This window comes from Rhamphochromis longiceps, linkage group LG9 (assembly GCF_057381845.1).
Source record: "Rhamphochromis longiceps isolate RC_006_pf linkage group LG9, R_longiceps_female_GT1.1, whole genome shotgun sequence".
NCBI lineage: Eukaryota > Metazoa > Chordata > Actinopteri > Cichliformes > Cichlidae > Rhamphochromis > Rhamphochromis longiceps.
In genome coordinates, this window is record NC_140565.1 from 3,841,672 (window position 1) to 3,861,282 (window position 19,611).

The 19,611-nt window shown below is 46.4% G+C and overlaps 1 protein-coding gene across 4 annotated transcripts in view; it reads right to left on the reverse strand.

Moving 5' to 3' along the window:
* sspo (SCO-spondin) overlaps positions 1-19,611 on the reverse strand; it is a 102,289-nt gene that overhangs the window by 36,630 nt on the left and 46,048 nt on the right. For 2 of the 4 annotated variants that reach the window (XM_085418025.1, XM_085418021.1), the window contains 37 exons: positions 19,433-19,603; positions 18,388-18,522; positions 17,231-17,367; positions 17,053-17,147; positions 16,907-16,956; positions 16,648-16,818; positions 16,219-16,389; positions 14,636-14,715; positions 13,997-14,166; positions 13,834-13,880; positions 13,505-13,723; positions 12,881-13,051; positions 12,572-12,772; positions 12,376-12,466; positions 12,060-12,280; positions 11,829-11,975; positions 11,532-11,698; positions 11,226-11,371; positions 10,358-10,578; positions 10,233-10,268; positions 9,929-10,093; positions 9,534-9,740; positions 9,256-9,423; positions 8,984-9,118; positions 7,866-8,103; positions 5,508-5,660; positions 5,368-5,414; positions 5,109-5,279; positions 4,852-5,028; positions 3,671-3,826; positions 3,471-3,598; positions 2,975-3,114; positions 2,747-2,793; positions 2,466-2,669; positions 1,117-1,278; positions 317-433; positions 69-207 (listed from right to left, as the gene is read on the reverse strand). In XM_085418025.1, coding sequence (XP_085274151.1) covers positions 69-207; positions 317-433; positions 1,117-1,278; positions 2,466-2,669; positions 2,747-2,793; positions 2,975-3,114; positions 3,471-3,598; positions 3,671-3,826; positions 4,852-5,028; positions 5,109-5,279; positions 5,368-5,414; positions 5,508-5,660; positions 7,866-8,103; positions 8,984-9,118; positions 9,256-9,423; positions 9,534-9,740; positions 9,929-10,093; positions 10,233-10,268; positions 10,358-10,578; positions 11,226-11,371; positions 11,532-11,698; positions 11,829-11,975; positions 12,060-12,280; positions 12,376-12,466; positions 12,572-12,772; positions 12,881-13,051; positions 13,505-13,723; positions 13,834-13,880; positions 13,997-14,166; positions 14,636-14,715; positions 16,219-16,389; positions 16,648-16,818; positions 16,907-16,956; positions 17,053-17,147; positions 17,231-17,367; positions 18,388-18,522; positions 19,433-19,603 — 5,401 coding nt within the window. The remainder of the gene's footprint in view (positions 1-68; positions 208-316; positions 434-1,116; positions 1,279-2,465; positions 2,670-2,746; positions 2,794-2,974; positions 3,115-3,470; positions 3,599-3,670; positions 3,827-4,851; positions 5,029-5,108; positions 5,280-5,367; positions 5,415-5,507; positions 5,661-7,865; positions 8,104-8,983; positions 9,119-9,255; positions 9,424-9,533; positions 9,741-9,928; positions 10,094-10,232; positions 10,269-10,357; positions 10,579-11,225; positions 11,372-11,531; positions 11,699-11,828; positions 11,976-12,059; positions 12,281-12,375; positions 12,467-12,571; positions 12,773-12,880; positions 13,052-13,504; positions 13,724-13,833; positions 13,881-13,996; positions 14,167-14,635; positions 14,716-16,218; positions 16,390-16,647; positions 16,819-16,906; positions 16,957-17,052; positions 17,148-17,230; positions 17,368-18,387; positions 18,523-19,432; positions 19,604-19,611) is intronic. The other 2 variants (XM_085418024.1, XM_085418022.1) reach the window with 2 other exon arrangements.

Here is a 19,611-nt window from a genome sequence, read left to right on the forward strand (position 1 = left end):
AAATTTGAAAAACTGCTTTATTAATCCCAACTATGACCATACTTCAGCTCACAGAAAGCAGTTCTCACCAGGTGTTACAGTCCACAGTAAACTCCTCTTCAGGGAGGAACTCCAGCGTCCCGTTGCCTGATGGGATACCACAACGACATTCTGTCACTGGCACGCAGCGGCCATCTTGCAACAGCTGTCCTTCTGGACACCGACAACCTGAGGAGACAAAAACCAAAAAAAGAGACGGAAAAGTAAAGAAACACAGAGAAACAATGAATTTCACGTAATGAAAGTCTAATATTAGGAAGATGTTATCCATGGTTACCCGGGTGACAGGCTCCTTGGAGACACTGCACATGCTCCCATAGGTCAGTGCAGCTGCGAGGACACTTGTTGGCACAGCTGTCCTGGGAGGCTCGATCCCTGTCCTCACAGCGCTCACCTGAAAAAGCAAAGAAAACCATGCCTGCGCTGCAAAATGTGACCTGACGTAGAAACAGAGTTCAGCACGGTGGTGGTGGTGTGATGTGTGCGGCTTGTAGCTGTAGCTTTGTGACAGACAGATAATCGTAAGGACAAAGTTTTGTCTTCAGTCTGATTTAGTCTTTTAGTACATCCTGATTTGTTTTATTTCAAACAGCTTCAGAACTAATGGAACTTCCTATAAAATTCTTCTTTTTAAGCTGTAAAGACGTTTGGTTAGAAATTCATTGAATCGGATCATTTTCCTCTGTGTGTCGTTTTATATACGTTTTACTTGTACGTCTGATTTCCTCTCACTTCTTTCCAAGAATGTGCAGAAGTTCCTTCAGCTGCTGAAAAGAAACACTAATGACTTTGCATTAGTTCAAAGTGAAAACACACAAATGTGTTTCTAACAAACCACGCTGACACAAACAACATGCTCATCTCTGTCCGGCTCAGCCTCGAAGCCTTCGAGGAAAACATTTTCACTGCGTGTACCAAAACTTCCAACAGCCTTAATTTTTAGGGGCTTTTGCAGTCATCTCCATTCACATATATATCAACAAATTGTGTAACTAATGTTATCTTTGGAACTGAACTTATGAACTACACCACTGATGTTGCCTGTTGGCTTTGCTCTCTTTTTAAGCTCACATGTACCTGGGCAGAGGGCCGTGTTGCATCCTTGGGTCTGGGTCTCTTGGCTCCTACACTGGGGTCCTGCAGGAGAGGCCAGGGGCTGTCTGTAGCGCTGCCTGACTCCACCGCTGCACGGCTCAGCACACGCTGTCCAAGCACTCCACCCACTCCACTGACACACATCTAGGAGAGCAGAGTGACTATCATAACTAACCTAACCTTGGTATTATCCGCATTAACAGACTGACAGTGACAAATACAGAAACTTTAAGTGTTTCGTTTTAGATGATGACGACAGAGCGACAAACACAATGTGTTTATTTGCTGTATGATTTATAAGTAAGAGACACATTTTAGTTTGTTCTTGCTGAGCAGTATTTACTCACTATGACCAAGAACCAGGCTTCAGTTGTTTGACATGCAAATTAAGCTGGGACAGCAGTCATTCAGAGCCATTCGTGTATAAAAAATGGATGGATGACAGAGTTAAATTTGAGCTGAATCATCCTTTGCACACACATAAAAGCAAAGCTAACCACACATGAGCATTTAACCTGTCCTTTTCTTCTCCTTTGGGGAATAAAGTGAGTCAGAATAGCAGGAAAAGCCCATTTTGCACTGATTAAGGCCTCTTAACTGTCTGCTGATGGCAGCTGTGACTGACACACAGTAAACATTTTCCCTCAGAGACTCCACATGTCAGAATGACATCGCTCTCGTCACTGGATCCAAAACTACATACATTTATTTAATACACTGAAACAGTTTAAAGGTTTGCCTGTTTATGACTTGGACATTATCAGTGTCTGCAGTCGTTTATTCCTCGCTGTGTGTGAGACTCCAACTGTCTTTATTTAGATGAAAAGAATATGCTTTGAAGTGCACGCATTTATTTCAAAACACAATCACCCCCCTTTCCTTTCCAGAGAAAACCGCGCTGCAGTCATTTCATCACCCTCTGACCGACTGTGTAATTCATTTTTTTCTTTGGAGCCGTGCTCGTCGAGCCCTGACTCATTCACCCACTGTTTGCATGCAATCTGTGTCAAACTTTTACTGAGAGGGTCTCAGACAGAGCACAACTGTGGTGCCCACAAACACCCAGACCCTGTGGAGGAGGTGCAGTTTGTGCAGTTTGTTTATGGTGTGAACGTCCTCCAACCTCAATCCGACCCAACTTCCAGGTGCACAGTGCAAGTTTGACCTAAAAGAATCTTGTAAAGGTCAGTATGAGTTTGCAGACAGCAGTAAAATCGCTAACATAACACAGAACATTTACTTTTGCTGCTCTCTCCTCAGTGACATCTGGCCAATAAGACGACTGAATCCTCTGAGACGAAACAAACTCTTGGTGTGAGCATCTTTGTTACCTCTGCAGATGTTAGCATCTGGACATGGCCTCTCCTCTACCAGCAGTCCTGGACACTGGCTCTCCTCCTCTCTAGAGACTGGAAGACCAGAATCCAGGTCCAAACAGGCTCGAAAGCGCCTCTGGATCGACACCATCTGCGAGCTGTTGTGCTGCAGCACGCAGGGAGAGCACCGAGTCCAGCCCGACCACTCGCTGAGGACGACTGAAAGAAGGAGAGAAAGAAAGATTCAGGTTCACCGTGTTTACAGAGAACCTCGTTTTATTACTCTGCTCTCTTACCTTCACATTCTCTCATGTCGCACTGCAAACTCCCATCGTGACAAAGACTGGAGGACAGAGAAGTCAACAAAACGGACAATAATAACAACCTGTCACAGCCCAGGCAGCATAAAAGACAAACTGCACACACAAGCTGGGAATCACAAAGAAAGAGCAGAGAGTGACGACAACACTGTGAGAAAACATTCATGTCTCTATCAGCAACAGGGGCTGATAGAGACAACTGACCAGGTACTGCAGCCTATGGTGACCGTGGCCCCCTGTGGGACGGTGACAGGCGTGGGTGGATCTCCTGGAGCTTGGTGCTGCAAGTGGATGCAGCCACATTCCTCTGGAGGAACACAGCTCCCATTATACTGCAGCAGGCCCTGGAAGGAAAAACACACATCTCAGAGGAAAGAAGAAACAGCGCAGCGATCGGATCTGTGTCTTGGTCATAAAGTACAGCACATTTGTCCTATGTTGTGCTCAAATCACGTGCATTGAGATGCATCAATGTAGAATTCATACTTCAGGCAAACGTGCTGTTTGAAGCAGCTTAAGATCCAAAAACCAAACCAACAAAACGCAGCTGTTAACACATGTTGCATTATTTGCTAATCATATTTGTTCTTAATGACCAGAAATCAAAGCAAAACCTCCAAAGGCAAAGTGCGTCTTACTGTATCCTACTGGTAGTGTCCAAAAATCATAATTAAACTCAGCAGCGTTCATTAAAACTCACCTGTGGACAGTAACAGCCAGGTGTGCACTCGCTGACACCCAGACACAGATCTTCACGGCCACGCAGTTCACACTGCTTCTCACAGGGAGCGCCACACGACGAGTACACAAACGGGGCTTCGCAGACTTCTAGCAGGAAAACACATGAAGAGGTGTAGGACCAGAGTGCAGCTTAAGCAGCTCTAAGGGTAATGAACTCACCATCACAGCGGCTGAGACCGCATGCCCGGCTCTGCGTTTCCACAGGAGTGCACTGTTGGCCCCTGGTGGGTGAAGAGAGCGCTACACGGTAACGCTGCTGCCTCTGGGACGCACAGGAACACTGAGACCAAACGCTCCACGCTGACATGGGACAGCCTGCCAAAGCAACGAAAACATTCAAGTGCGATTCACGAGCGCTTGATGTCATCTGTGAGTCGCTTCAACACACAGTCGGCTCTTCAGTTAATCGCATACTATGGCATAATTTTAGAAGTCAAATACCTGCCCACCTTCTTCTACACTGGCTTCAAAAAATGAAGCACAATAAAAAGATGAAAGTCAGTGAATCTCAAACAGTCTGGAAGCTTCTCACAGTCTAACACAGGTTTGAATGCGAGGCTCCAAAGCTCTGTGTAGCTCTACTTGTGCTATTTTCTCTCATATTTCACATACTTCACTTCCTGCCCTTGTGTATTTCCTGCCCGCCCTCATTTCTTCTGCCAGATCATCTTTTCCCAATTTGCCCGGTGTTCCAGGATTTGTTGGTAGCATTAGTAATGTTAAGGGTCCGATTTGTTTTCTGTGACACCGATACCCTGTACACTGAGCTCTGTTCACTTAGTAGAGGCTGTACCTACCTGTCCAGCTTCACTCAATAAAACCTGCAATGCACATGTGTGCAACACAGAAATCAGCAGATGGACAAGTGAAGTTAGTTTGACTGATTTAATATTCTCTGTGGCAAACATCTGCAATCTGTGTCCTATTAGCTCCAGCAGTGTGAAACAGACTGGGATCAACCACTAAAACATTTTTTGCATATGTGACTTAACTCTTATTTTGCGCAGCTGTAACTTTACTGCACGGCTTCGTCCTGCGGTGTGAGATACAGCTCAGCAGGTTGCATATATGAAATATATTCCTTCAACAGAAAATCTATACCATACTAAGTCACTATGGAGACCTAATAATGCAATGTGACGCTAAAAAACAAAGATCCAATAAACCCTTTAATGTCACTCTGTGGTTCCCCAGTCTAGTCTCTAATGTTGTGTCCCTACATGTACTCTGGTCTGTGCCCATATAGCTCATTACAGCCGTCAGCTGTTCAGAGAGAAACAGCACAAACAGCGATCGTGGCTGTTAGTCTGGCTTCAGTGCTGCCAGCATGACTCTTGTACCTGGACAGGGCTGTTTGTAGCACAGCTGCGTCTCCACGCGGTTCCTCTCAGCCTCGATCTCAGGGGGACACGCCGCATCTCCTCCCTGCTCGCACACACACGCCCTGTGTCGTGATACAGACCCCGCCCCGCACGTCTGGGAGCACGGTGACCAAGGAGACCAAGGGCAAAGGTCATCTGTTGATACAAGAGTAAATGAAATTCCCTTTGATTGGAGAGAATATGTGGCTTTTCTTTCCTTGCCTTAAGATACAGACCCAGGCACGGAGGGGTCTGACAGTCCTGTGTTTCTTTCTCTGGCCCGCTGCAGTGAGAACCATTGTTTCGTGGTGGGGGGTTGATGCAGGCGCGGGTTCGAACATGTGTGCCCCGACCACAAGTCGCTGAGCAGTCAGACCACACCGACCAGGGGGTCCAAGCACCGTCCACTGGAAACAGCACAAAGGATTTTCACAACTTTCTTTGCAAGGACTTCAAACATCTGCGACACTCTTTCACAGAAACACGGCGACGCACCTCTGCAGTCGATGTCTTGGCAGAAAACTCCCTCTGGAGTGCACGTGCTAGAAGAAACACAGGCAGAGCTTCCAGCACAGTATCACTGACATTTCATTTTTGTCATTAACATCCATATCCTCTGTCCTTATCTAACGCACCATTGTTTACATTCTCCTTGGAGCCAGGTGTCACCCACACTGAGCGTCTGGTTGTCAAGGAGACAGAGAGGCGGGCAGGTTCCTGGACTGCAGGGTCTGTGCTGGACCTCCTCAAAGTGGCAACGTGTTCCCTCGGTGTCTGGGGTCAGAGACCTGGCACATAACACGAACAGCAGGTAATCACAGTGGAATACACCGAAAACCAGTTTAATACCACTGCATGTATTTATATCCACAGATACACTGCAGAACCAAAGACAATGAACCAACCATCACGCTCTTTTCACGTTTCATATATTAAGATTCACAGTCAGGGTTCAGAAAATCATCAGCCTTTAGGTGCTCTGAAAACTGCAGCGCAGGATCCAGTCCAGAATAACCTCTACCCCCATGCTGTGAGACTGAAACTCTGGCTCCGCCCCCTAACCTACTAGACTCCATTATTGTTTACATTGCTGACTTACTGTGGTAGCAGGAAGCCTGGATCACTAATCTGTTACTCCGTGACTGCTTTCATATGTGATTTAAAGTGTTAAATGTATCTTATGTTATTTGTAAATTCTAAGATTTGGAATTAGCATTGAGAACTTGCAGTACCATGGAAACGAAGCTATTTAACTATCCATCAGGAAGGTGTCTGATCAGCAGCAAATTCATTCTTTTGAAAGAAATGCTTTCAGCAAGTGACGCTCCGGCTCCCGCAGAGCCCCGATTTTATCTCCTGACACGGACAAAAGACAGACGACAGAGTTAATCGTCACACTGACTCAGACAACTCGAATCAACTTTATCCTTAATTCAGCAATTACAGAAGACAAACACTGGAGTAGAGATGGACCGATCCCATATTACGTATCGGTATTGGTCCGATACTGACGTAAATTACTGGATCGGATATCGGAGAGAAATAAAAAAATGTAATCCGATCCATTAAATATCAAAAAAGCACCTCACAAAACTTGCAACACGGCGTAACTCGGCTCATAACCGTAGCACGTCGGAGCAGTGTGCTCAGTGATAGAGCGGCTGTGTGTATTTGTAGCCTCACTACCAAACCAGCATTTCATCTCTGAAGTGATCCCAGAGAAGTAAAGCAAGTGTGTAAGTTCATCTCTGAATGTTTGTAAAGCTTAACAAGCGATATATGGAGCGACTGCCTCTCTCTCTCTCTCTGCTGCTGCTACTTCAATCGTGAAACTGATCAGTGATCAGCTGATCGGCTTTTCTGTCGTGAGTCCGTCTCTCTTCTTTGTTTTTGGCCCACTTTGCTCCAGAAAGAGGAAACCAGCGGCTGAACAACAGCAGCACGTTTAAGCTTGATCAGCTGTTGTTAGAATTTATTTAATATTACTTTCTACACCAGGATCTTTTTCTACAGCTGACGGCTGTAACTGTGCAGGGGCGGATCTAGCAAAGTGTAGCCAGGGGGGCCGATAGGGCATGAACAGGGAAAAGGGGGCACAAAGACATACTTTTCTTTCTTATTCTCATTTAAAATGTCGAGCTTTTAATAAATAATTATCTGACACCCAAAGTTTTAATCTGGTGTAAAATATATAGAAGTCCATTACTGTATATAGTAACTGTTAAGTCTAATATACTAGTAAGCTATAGTACTTTTTCCTTTGGGAAGATACCATCTGTGCAGTCTGCAGTTCTGTAGAAGAAAGATGTTGAATCTATTTTATTATTGTAGAAAAATTATTTATTTCTGTGCATTTTTTTTCACACTGCATCAAATTAAAGTTGATTACGTTGATTAAGCATCATGAGGTGGAGGGTGGGGGGGGGGGGGGGGGGTGTGGTTCCCTATTTTTTTTCCTGGGAGTTTGCAAAGTACTCTTTAAAACACCAGAATAGGGAGGATGGAGCAGGTTTAAGTTTATTAGATTGATCAGTGTTGCTGAACTATGAAATATTTTGTTGTATTTTTTTACATACAGGTGTAACAGAATAGCTTTAGTGTTGTTGTTTTTTTAAACTTGAGTATGAACTTATACAAAAAGCAGCAAGATATTAAAAAAACAGTTTTATTGATTAAAAAACACTATATCGGATTCATATCGGTATCGGCCGATATCCAAATTGATGATATCGGTATCGGACATAAAAAAGTGGCATCGTGCCATCTCTACACTGGAAACAATATGATAGATTTTCTGATCGTTATGATCTCTGTCTTGTTGTTAAAGAGCGTACCACTTAAAACCTGTTTAAAATCCAGTTTCAGATTTGTAAAAAAAAGTTTCCTCCGTCTGGATCCCATTTTAATGTCCAAACACGGACGTGCTCAAACAAGAATTTAACAGTTTACAAAACAAACCATGTCTCCTTCGTCCAGGTCCCAGGAGACCTCACCTGTATCTGGTTCTCTGGCCCTGTCCACAGGAAACACTGCAGGGAGCCCAGCTGGACCAGGAGCTCCAAACACAGGTAGCCTGGCAGCTGTCATTGCTGCAGAGCAGCTGTCCGTCAGAGCAGGTGCAGTTGTTGCAGTCCACCTGATGCGTGCTGCCGGCCACCCAAATCTGCCCCAGTGAGTCCACACAGTCACACTGCCACAGCTGCACACACACCCCGTCCTGCTGCAACTGACCTAAACACACACGTACAAAAGATACGCAAACCACGATTCATGCTAATGAAAAAAAATGAATTCGTTTTAACAAAACAATTCTAGATGCAAATCTCATCACTTGGCAGCAGAATGACGCCTTGCACTGCACAGCTACTCTGAAACATCATCTAAATGAGATGTCATCTTAATGGTCCACAGGGCCATTACAGAATCACCAGTTAAACCTGTTGTTGTTGATTTCTGCCATCATATTTATTGTTGGGGAATTCTCCCAGACTCACTTTAAGATTTTTCCTCGTCTCACTCCTATAATGTCTTTGGAAAAAACTAAATTCTAATACTTGTGTGACGTCGAGCCGGTTAGGTTATTTATCTTTAAAAGATTTAGCCAGTTTTAAACAGTGGAAACAACTCTTACACCTAAATAACCCAACCAAGGTCAATCAAACATCAACAGAATATGACTGGCTGCCTGATAATGCTGTTAAACTGAAGGCCTGTGTTATCTGTTACAGTCCGCTCTGCTTTTGTTTTACCACTGATGAGCCACTCAGTCCGTTCCAATTCAACAGTTTCTAACTGGAGTAAACACCATTTGTAACTGAATTACGTCTCTTAGAAGGTTCTACTGAGAACTGCAGAGAACTTTTACGCTGAGTCAGCTGTGTGCAGATATCTTGGGGGATCCCGTGCACATGTTGGGGATTCAGGACTCTAGGAATTTGTATATTCTCAGAACCCCGAATCCTAAAGAAGGCAGAGGAGTTATAACAAACCCATTTCTAGACGCGAAGCTATTCTCTCAGTGGAGAGCACAGAACAGTTTAGGGGTTAAATCAGTGCCAGGAGAGGAACTTTTCGGACAAAGACACGCACATATGAGGTGTGACTTGTGTACCTTGAGGGCAGCGGCAGCCAGGCTGACATTCGCTGTTGGTCTGGCACTCTATGCCCTGCTGGAGGTCTGAGCAGCGCTGTGGACACTGGCTGGCACACATCACAAACTCTTGGCCTGGTGGGCACCCTCTATCATCTGACAATACACAGACAGCAGTTCCTGAGTTTTGCCATGATGCTATCTGCACAGGCTGAACACACACTCCTGTAGATAAACAGCCATATGCTGGAACAATGAGGAGCCAAACGCAGGACGTGGTAGATCAGACTCACCGCACGGTTTGGTGTTGCAAGGTTTCACTTGGTTCTTCTCTCCTGCACACTTCTTTCCACCATTTTTGGGTGGAGGACTAGAGCAGGAGCGAGTGCGTATCGAGCGTCCGCCGCCGCAACGCTTATCACAGCGCGACCACGGACTCCACCGGGACCAGCCTCCATCAACTACACAACATCGAACACAAACGCAGACCAGTAAGTGAAAAATGAAACTCTCTCTTTGGCTTTTTAAATATTCCTTCACTGAAGAGTTTGAACTGATAATTACAGCTGACCTCTGCAGGGTTTGATGTTACAGAAGCGATGCTCCACGTTTCCTCCGAGGATGTCCTCGCACCACGAGCCGTTTGTTCCGGGGCTCAGGAACGTTCGGATCCTCTGCTGCTGACCCACGCCGCAGGACCGCGAGCAAGCGCTCCACTCTGCCCACTTGGTCCACGAACAGTTCCTTCGCACACACTCGGCCTCTACACACACCTCGCCTCAAAACAGAAACACAAAACACATAAGCTTGGTTGACGCTTGTATTCATCAAAGCAAGAACCACACACGCAGCTCCTGCAGTCATATCAACTGAGCACTAACTTGTACTTTATATTATAGTTATATAAGGCAACACAAACTGATTTATTAAATAAATAGAGGCAGGCAGACAGTGGGCGTGGTGTACCTGGACACTGGGGCAAGTTGCATGCCTTCTCTTGGTGAGAGCTTCCAGAACAGGCTGGTGTCACACACTGTCGATGGCGGGACTTCAGGGCCGGGCTGAGAGCGTCGGTGCAGGTCTTTGTGCAAGGACTCCACGGCGACCAGGGAGAGAACCCAGAGTCCTCCTCTGAGGAGATGGAAACGGAAAGATGATGAAATACAGAGAGGATATTTAAGATAAGAAAAGCCTAAACAGCATGCACAAATACAAGAAAATGGCAACCAAAGGAACAGAGTCAAATGAGTGCACAGAAAAGTGAACCTACCCGGTGTGGCTGGTTCTTCTGTTGGAACAACAGTAGCTGGAGGGGAAAAGCAGCTTTTCATGAATCTGACCTTCATCCCTGAAATACACATATTACACGTGTTCTACAGAATCTCTCCAAAGTACCTGGACAGTCAGGGGCCTGGCAGTAGGTCGTTTCCCTCCGTGGCCCCTGGCAGTCTCTCCCTCCACGGGCCGGGGCGGGCTGTGTGCAACCTCTAGAGCGGGTTTTGAGCCCCAAACCACCGCAGGATAGTGAGCAAGGGCTCCAGGGGCCCCAGGAAGACAAAGCACCGTGTACAGCACAGTGCTCCAGAGAACAGTTCCACCTGCCGTGCACACACTCGCTACGGGGAACAAAAGGGGTAGACTGGTGGTGATTTTCCATATAACAGCAGTTTTACACTGTTTTATACGTATGACACAGTTGGCATCGCTCCCACTGTGTCACAACAACAAATGTTTTCCATTTCTTACTCAGTACAGGATTGTAGCTGCGCACCAGTTCAGGTTGTAGCTGTACACTGTGGTAGATGTTCTCAAAGTGGGACCGGTGGACTGTGGACAGGCCAGTTTGACACTGGAAGTCTTTATTACAGGGCCACAGTGCTGGAATGCATCCATCCTGTGCTTTGGCGTTATCTTTGCTAATAAGAAGAAAGGCCTGCCCTGAAGAATGGGCTGTCTGGATATCAGCAGGTTTGTATAAAACCAGCATCAACTGTTCAGAATGAATGACTCAGTCAGATCTGAATGAGGCCATAAAATTTTGCTCTCAACTCAGTCCATCTCAAATGACAACGGTGTCATTCCTGTGATAACGGCTTTGCAGTGATTTCCATGGATACTTCGACGTGTCCACGGTGCAGCCCACCTCTCCCACTTTGATAGCTGCCCCCACCTGAACGGGATGTCACGACTACTTTGGAAGTAGTTATTTAAAATATGTTTTTTTTTTTAAATTGTATTATTATTCCCAAAGTTCTCTGCTTACCAGGCGCTGCAGTCATGGACAAACGTATCTCCAGACTGGAGCTCCATATCCTCTGAGATGTTATGAAACAGCAGGGATGCGACTGGTGTCACAGAGACGCTCTGCAGAGAGGCCAGCAGCTCTTTATCCACCAGACATGGACACTCCTGAAACACACCAAACACAAACACCCTCTAAAGAGAAGAAACTGCATCAGTTTGAAATGATCTTCTCAGTGGTGCATCACAGCCTGGTTCATGCTCTTCATTTTCTGTGCTGCACTTTTAAAACGTCACATGTCTACTACTGAAGTTACTCTGAACCCACCGACAAGCAGAGTCCACGGTGCTGGTAGGTGTGCACGGGACAGTGGCAGCCTTCCTCGCAGCCGTCAGCGTAGCATCCCTCCCTGCCGCTGACCTGAGCGCAGCTGAAAGGACAACCTTCTCCTCGTTCACACTCCCTGTACAGCCTGCCAGGAGGGCAGCCCACCTCTGCAGAGCGACATGAAGCCCACGCAGCAACAGCAGTTAAAGACACTAATTAAACAGTCCTCCAACTGGAGCAGTGTAAATATAACTTTGCAGCATGGCTACAAATACTGCACAGGAAGCAGACGCTCACCGAGGCAGACGTGGGTGTTGCAGATCTTGCTCTGACGACCGCTGCACGCTGGAAGGCTGCAGAGACGAGAGCGGTACTGCTGCCCTCCACCGCAGCTGACCGAGCACTCGGACCACTGAGACCACGGCAACCACGGGCCCACTGACTCTGGAGACACAATACAGACAGACATCACACATGTAACAATGCAGATGGTAGTGTAAAAAACCTAGATGAGCCCGTCATGACTACCTGTGCACAGGTGCGTGTTGCAGTCTCTCTGCTGCTCAGCATCACCCAGGCAGCCTCTTCCGCCACTCTGCGGAGACGGATTATCACACAGGCGCCTTCTGAACTTGACTCCACCGCCACATGAAAGAGAGCATTCAGTCCAGGCTCCCCATTGGCTCCAGCCACCGTCGACATGGCAGCCGGGGACAGACTGACACTGCAGAACGCCAGCCTCACACGAGCTGAGATTAGGTCGGGAAAAAACATTATGTGGCATTTTTTTTTGCTATTCGAACATTAAGAGTGAATTAAACCAAAATAAGAATCAGCTGCTTACCAGTTTTTGCAGTCACTGATAATTTTCTCTCCTGGATTTGCAAACAGCCAATCAGATCCACCGGGCCATAGCCACGATGCATTGCTTGAATCTGCACAAAAATAGACCGATCAGAGCAAATGATCACACTGAGTGGAGTAAAATGTTCACAGTCTAACACGCTGATATTTACAAGTTAGCAAAATTAGGATCAAACCATTAGCAGAGCTGTCGTGGTATTTGCAGCGACACTCCTGTCTCACCACACACACTCCGTCCTGCAGCACCGTGTCACCAGGACAACCACAGGTCGCGTTACACTCGGGGGAGTCCAAGCACTCTGTGTCACCATGGAGATCTGAACAGGAGCGAGGACAGGGCTTCCCACAAGGCCATTCTTCCTGGCCTCCACCACAGTCTGAGAACAAGGTTTGAATAGAATTACCATCCACATCGTTTTTTAAAAGTGGAACAGTGTTTATGCAGTTCTACGGTCAAAGTGAATGAAACCCACAGCTATGCTAACCTGAGCAGATGGTGAGATTTTCACTGCAAGGGCGGCTCTGCCTCCCCTCTCCCAGACACGGCAGACCGCCGAATCTAGCAGGAGGACTGTTACACTCTCTGGTCCGAGTCGACGATCCTGTGCATCCATCACACTCTGACCACATGGACCAGGGACTCCACGAGCCATGAACTAAAGACACAGTACGGCAATGAGAAGAAGAAGAGGTACAACTACTCTGATGTAACTGAGAATCTGTAGCTGGAACCAGAAAACCAAAAAGAAAACCGACACAAATTAAAATATTAATATTTGAAAATATTTGAAACGGTCGAGGCTATAAGTAAGAGACAAATGCACAGTGATTAACAACAGTAGCAAAACAAAACTGTAATATCTCAGTGAGAGAGAAAAGTGCAATAACAGTAGGTCATTTTTCAGCATGACACAGAAATCTGTATAAATGCTATAAAATCAAAAATCCTAGCTGACTTCCATCTTGAGTCATTGCATTCACAAGATTTTCAGAAAACGTGACCTCTGACCTCTGACCTTCAGCCCAAAGGCAAGTAGTTTCAGCCACACGCATCCAGAACATTTACAAACTGTGCGAATGTGTCTTTCCATGAGACATTATCATCTCACCTGGACAGAAAGTAACGACAGGGCAGGGCTGCCTGTGGATCTGAACTCCAACCCCACTGTGCAGTTCCTGCTCACCAGAGCACGGCTCTCCTCCGGCCTCTGGCTCAGGACAGCTGCAGCTTCTGTATCGGGTCACCGACTCTGCTCCACAGGTCCTGGAGCAGGGGGTCCACTCTGACCACTCACACCAGCCACCTGACACTAAATTGGATGTAACAACTATCTGTGCTATTTTATACCCACTACAAGACATAGCCATTGTCTACATCGTCCTACATATTAACACTATTAAGATGATCTGACTGAAACTGAAAGCTGGCTTTACTTACCTGGACAAGGGTTTCGAGTACAGTTGAATTTCCCACCTTCGCAGGTGCTAAAGAACAAAGGAACAGAAGGATCTTCAGGTTTCCTTTCTAACTGGTTATCTTTGTGTATCCTAATGTGTTTTACATGTGTTACGTGTGCTTCTTGTGTTTGTATAATTCTGACCAGTTGTTGCATCCATCAATGGCTTCAATGGTGTCTCCAGGTTCCAGTCGTCGTCCGGTGTTAAGGTCCAGGCAGGGACAATCTTCCTTCTCTAAACAGACGGTCCCATTAGCAGACATGACTTTTCCCTCTGTACAGTAGCATCCTGGCTCACAGTGCCACTCACAGTGCTGAGAGAGAGGGGGGGGGGGAATTAGGACTTTTATTAATCCCCAGTAATGAGTGTGAGAATAAGCACATCCACGTCTGACATAAGTCAGAAAAGGGTGGATGTCCACTCTGTGGAGCCAGATCAAAGTGGGAGGCTGACAGGTGGATTGGTACCAGTCTGTTAAGGACTTAGTTATCAGTACAATACTGTGGGTAGTGGCTGAAAGGATAAGACTGTAGATACAAGTGGCAGAATGTTTTTTTTCAAAGGCTTAAACAGGAGGAGAACTTTCATGAGGCAGTTCCCACCATGACCCAGGGCATGGTTGATAAATTATTTCACCTCAGCATCACCCTGGAAAACCTGGAGGAGGTGCTGAGGAGAGGGAGGACTGAGCTTGTTTTGATGACACCCTCCAGAACCTGGTTGTGGATAAGAAGCATGAAATACATCGAGTGACAGACAGGAGTCACACTAGTGATACTCACAGTAAGGTCATCACAGGAGCGAGGGCAGGATGGCCCACAGCTGCTGAACACTGTTCCTGGGACCTGGGAACATGGTGCCACTGAAAACACAAGCATACAGGACTTTGGGTTACTTACATAACCCTGGTTCTCAGAGTAGCATGATTGAGATGGCTAATATAGGAAGCATCTCCCTGCGTATTCCTTAGAGGGATGTGTCTCATGCACGACCACGCTGGGCTGATCCAATCACACTTGAGTTTGCATTACTTCGCAGTTATTATTTAAGATAAGCACCTCGTCGCCCTTTGACCCAACAAGGTGGGCTGTGAGACATCTCACTCTGAGAACACACGACTTAAAGTTCTCCTAGAGAAACACTTTTGTGTTTATGATGAAGCCTTAGTATGGTAAGATGCTTCAAGGACAACAGATCCTTGTGTTGTAGTTTCTTGGTCTGACCAAATTAGAATTAGCCAGCGGTCTAAATACGTAGCTAAACAAATGCCTTGCTATGACCACTTTGGTGCAACGTACAAAAGCTCTGAGGGCTCAGAGGCGGGCCGCCAAAGGACGTGACACACGCTCTGAAAATCAAACCTCCTCCTGAATTTGTATCTTCTGAGATATTTACTCCACCAAAAGAGCTAACATAGGGCAAAGTCAAAAGTGGGAGGAGGTTATCATGTGCAACACACTTAGGAATGTAGCATGTGGGCTGATGAATGGGGACCATGCAGCTTTTTCACCTGTGGGAACGAAGGAGATTGCCAGGGTAGCATCTTCTTTCTGACCTGCTGACCGACAGGCTACAAGAACTGTCCCAGTGGAGCTGCTGTAGAGTTCGGTCATTCCATGGCCAGCCCACCCTCCCCTCCTGGCCTGGTGGGCTTACGGGGGCTGGCCGGGGCTTGATTTGTTTGGGAATTTTGAACTAAATACATATTCTATCTATGCTGGGAACAGGTGCTGGTGCACACCAGGAACCGTTCATTGTTAGGCTCGGCAGCCTCAGCGTAGAGGATGAAGATTTCTCTGGGGTCTGACCTCATTGTCATCCTCATCCAGTGCCCACATAAACCAACGCCTTCAATCGTGAGCTGGGCATGTTCTAGCCTTAGGCAACACAAGTAAACCTGGTGTGTGTTTCTACTCAGTATATCTCAGGAGGACTGTCTGTGTTAGCTTGTATGCTAACTACAGCAAAGAAGATGTCGGCTGATGTGCATAATCGTAAAAAGAAACCATCTCAGCGTACAGCTAAGTGGTAGAACACCACGGTGCATGGCGAAGACTCAAGGTCAGGATGAAGCCAAGTAACAATGACAGACAAGTTAGCGTTAGCACTCATATCTATGGACAGCTATAATAGCTAGCCTATATTGCAGGTCAAGATATGCTTGAAGCACAAAGAGGCGTTTGAACAATGCCTGCGTCGCAGCCACTTAATGGTACGTGGCTCTGCCCGACATGGTCGTTGCGATCAGCAGACAGGCCAATCCCATAGTGAGCCACTGAGGAATGACAACCCTCAGTAATACAGAATCTACCGCGCTGTACTCAGTGTAGTTAGCAGACAGCACATGCTAGTAATACAAACGCACCTGGACAGTGCTCGGTGTTACAGGATGTGACTTTACTTCCCAGCCCCTCACAGTAATTCCCCTCCCCCTCTGGACTGGGACTGTCACAATTTCTCCTTCTGCTTCGGACCCCCCCACCACAAGACTTGGTACACTCCGTCCAATGACTCCACTGACCCCAGCCACCATCACCTGGAAAAAGCCAACGCATCACATTAAAAAACATGAAGAGAGCAAATAAAGGTTAGTAAGCTGAGCAGATCAACATAAATACAAGAACCCCTTCAAAACTTTAAAGTGCCAGTGTGGACACTTTACTGTGAGTTTACTGCATCCTACTGTACGACAGGGAGGCGTCACTTTCCTAGTAACTGATTCAAAGCCAGACAAATTAAACTTCACGTTTGCTCAGACTATTAGTCAATGCACAGGGACAGAAAAGTAACCCACGGTCACACGGGGCGATGATGCAGACTTGGTCCTCATGGTGAGGGCCCGTACAAGGCAGGCCACTGCCAGAGGGCCGGGGGCTGGAGCAGAACCGGTACCGAGACTGAAGGCCTGCTCCACAAGACACCGAACAATGACCCCAGGGAGTCCATGCTGACCACTGGCCATCAACTGTTTGGTTTGTGCGGTAAAATCAGGCAAAATCAGTGTAAATCACGTTATAAAAGACGAAAGACATCATCGCACTGTAAATACATACCATTGCAGCTAAAACGGGAACAGGTCACCAGCCTTCCTCCTTCACAGGTACTGAAATATTTGACACACATTTGTGTTTAATCCACTTTATATCTCCACAGTTTGTCACGGCTCATATATCTGCTGAAGCAAGCCAGCTTTACTTACCAGTTACTGCAGTCTAAGGGCACGGTGTCTCCTGGGTTGTACTGCTCTCCGCCTACATCACAGCGACAGTCAGACTCGCTCACACACACACCGTCCTGGGAACGTAGGAGCCCGTGAGCAAAGAGGTCGTACCCAAACCATCTGTTTATGTGTGTGTGTATTCCTGTCACCCATTCACCTGCTGGACAGTCCCTTGTGGACACCGGCATCCCGGAGTACAGTTCCTGCTGAGATCCAATGTGAGGTCCATGCACGACACTGCTCCCATCATACACTGCATCCACTCCTGGCCCGGAGGACACTTCTTCCCTTCATCTAGCACAGCAACAGAGTCAGAGAAAAGACCAGTAAAAACCCCTACAGCATAACCAAAAACACCAGTTTGAAGGGATGAAAAGTGGGCGAAACGGTGAGCGTATGAATTAGAATGTAACTGTCATAATATCTGAGTTTTAACACAACAGCCATGGAAATTCAACCCATGAGCGATGTGACTCAGGGCTCTGTTACCAAACTGTATCAGCACCAACAGATAAAAGGAAACGCCATACAGTGCCACGACACAGTATTTAGCCCTTTCTGATGTCTCAGATGTTGCATATTTGTGACAAATAATTCAGAACGATTTTAAAGTTAGGCAAAGATCTCCTGAGTAAATACGAAACGGACGCCTTGGCAGCTGGGTTTGGATGGCTCTGAAATAATCATTTAAATACTGCATTTTCTATTTCCTCTGGTATGTCCAATACTGAATGAAATTTAAACATTTAAGTGTCACAAATATGCAAAAAATTAAGAAATGAAGAAGAGGTTAAATGCTTTTGCACTGTGTGCCATGCTGCCATACTAGACATAAGTTACAATAAAGTTTAAACAAGTCATCAGATTGTAGCAACTCAAATCACACGAGTCACAAACTCGAGAAACACCTGCAAGTGACTCGTGCTAACTCTGTGGGTTTGTTGTGGGAAGTGGACCTCGCTCGGTTCTTGTGAGAAGTAGCTGCAGAAAGGTGAACGATGTCAGCAGTAGTGACTTCTGCTTGTGAATAAACAAAGACCAAACAAAGTGTGCAAATAGGCTGAGACTGTAGGATTGTAGCTACTCAGAGTGAGTCTAACCATGACTGTGTGATGTAATGGAAAGAGCGTCCTGAGCAGCTGCATCACTGTCTGTATGGTAAATGCACTGTATCGGATCTCAAGGGAGAGTGAGAACAGCTGAGAAGATCACCGGAGCCTCTCTTCCTCCATCACAGACACTTGTTGCAGCCGCTGCATCCACACAGACACCAGCGTTGTGTTATTATTATGATGTAGGCTGTTCCTGTGTTACCACAAGGCTGCAGGTTGCAGGTGCTGAACTGCTGCGTGGTGCCGTGAATCCGTATGGGTCCGCGGGTTCGAGTCCTGTATCCTCCTCCACACGTCACTGAACACTCTGACCATGGACTCCACGGCTCCTTTAAACCTTCAGACGAATCACAGCTTAAAGTTTTTCATCTTAAAAGGTTTCATTTCAGTTTTTTTTTCAAATTTTAGAACATATACATTATTGGTCAAAAGTTTCAGAACACCACAATTTTTCCAGCTTTTTATTGAAAATGATGCAGTTTGATGTCTGATTGCACTGTGAAATGAAAGCATGGATCCTGCATGTTGATCCATCAGTCAATGATACCTTCTTCCAGTCTTCAGTAGTCCAGTGGCAGTGTTTCATGGCCCAGGCAAGCCTCTTTGTCTTATTCTGACGTCTGGCTTTCTTGCTGCAACTCGTCCTGTCAAACCTGCAGCTCAAAGTCTTCTCTTTCTTACTACGACCACTATTAAGCTGCTTGAAACTTGTCCTCTGGCTCACTCGTGTCTTTGTCTGCAGATCTCTTCCTGTCAGCTTCTGAGCCTTTGATGCTGAAGGAAACTGGACTCACTGACATCTTGACTTTCTTTGCAGTCTCTCTGTAGCACAGACCTGCATTTATAAGTGTTATGTTGGTCTGTCTCTCTTCCATTGTTAATCACCGTTTTCTTGCCATTTCTGTAGCAACACTCTACTTTCTGCAGTACAATACTGTTCAGCTGATGCTGCTCAGCTTTCAAGGCCTGCTCAGCCTCCACTGCTGCAGAGCAGCTTTAAACTGTTAACCATGCTGTGTTCCCTGAAAAAGGCCTCTTTGTATAATTTTAACTTGTACGTTATTTTCCAGTTTTGGGTAACCTTACCTTTTTCTTTTACCTCTGGCAGTTCAACACTTACCTTTGTAGCATTTCAAGCTGTTCATTGGACTTGGATGACTTGAATTGTAATGAATAACTGAAAAATCGGGCTGTTCTAAACCTTTTGACCACTAGTGTATATTTTCTTCTAATTCAGTCGTTCTCACCGAAGCAGGGCTCAATGCTGCAGGTATCAATCCCAACCCTGTCTCCTTTGCAGGGACGACCACCGAACGCAGGAGGAGGATCGGTTCCTGAACGATACCTCCTCCTCACACCAACGTCACACGTCCGGCTGCAGGCACTCCACTGTGTCCAGCTGCTCCAGCCACAGTCCACTGAGAAA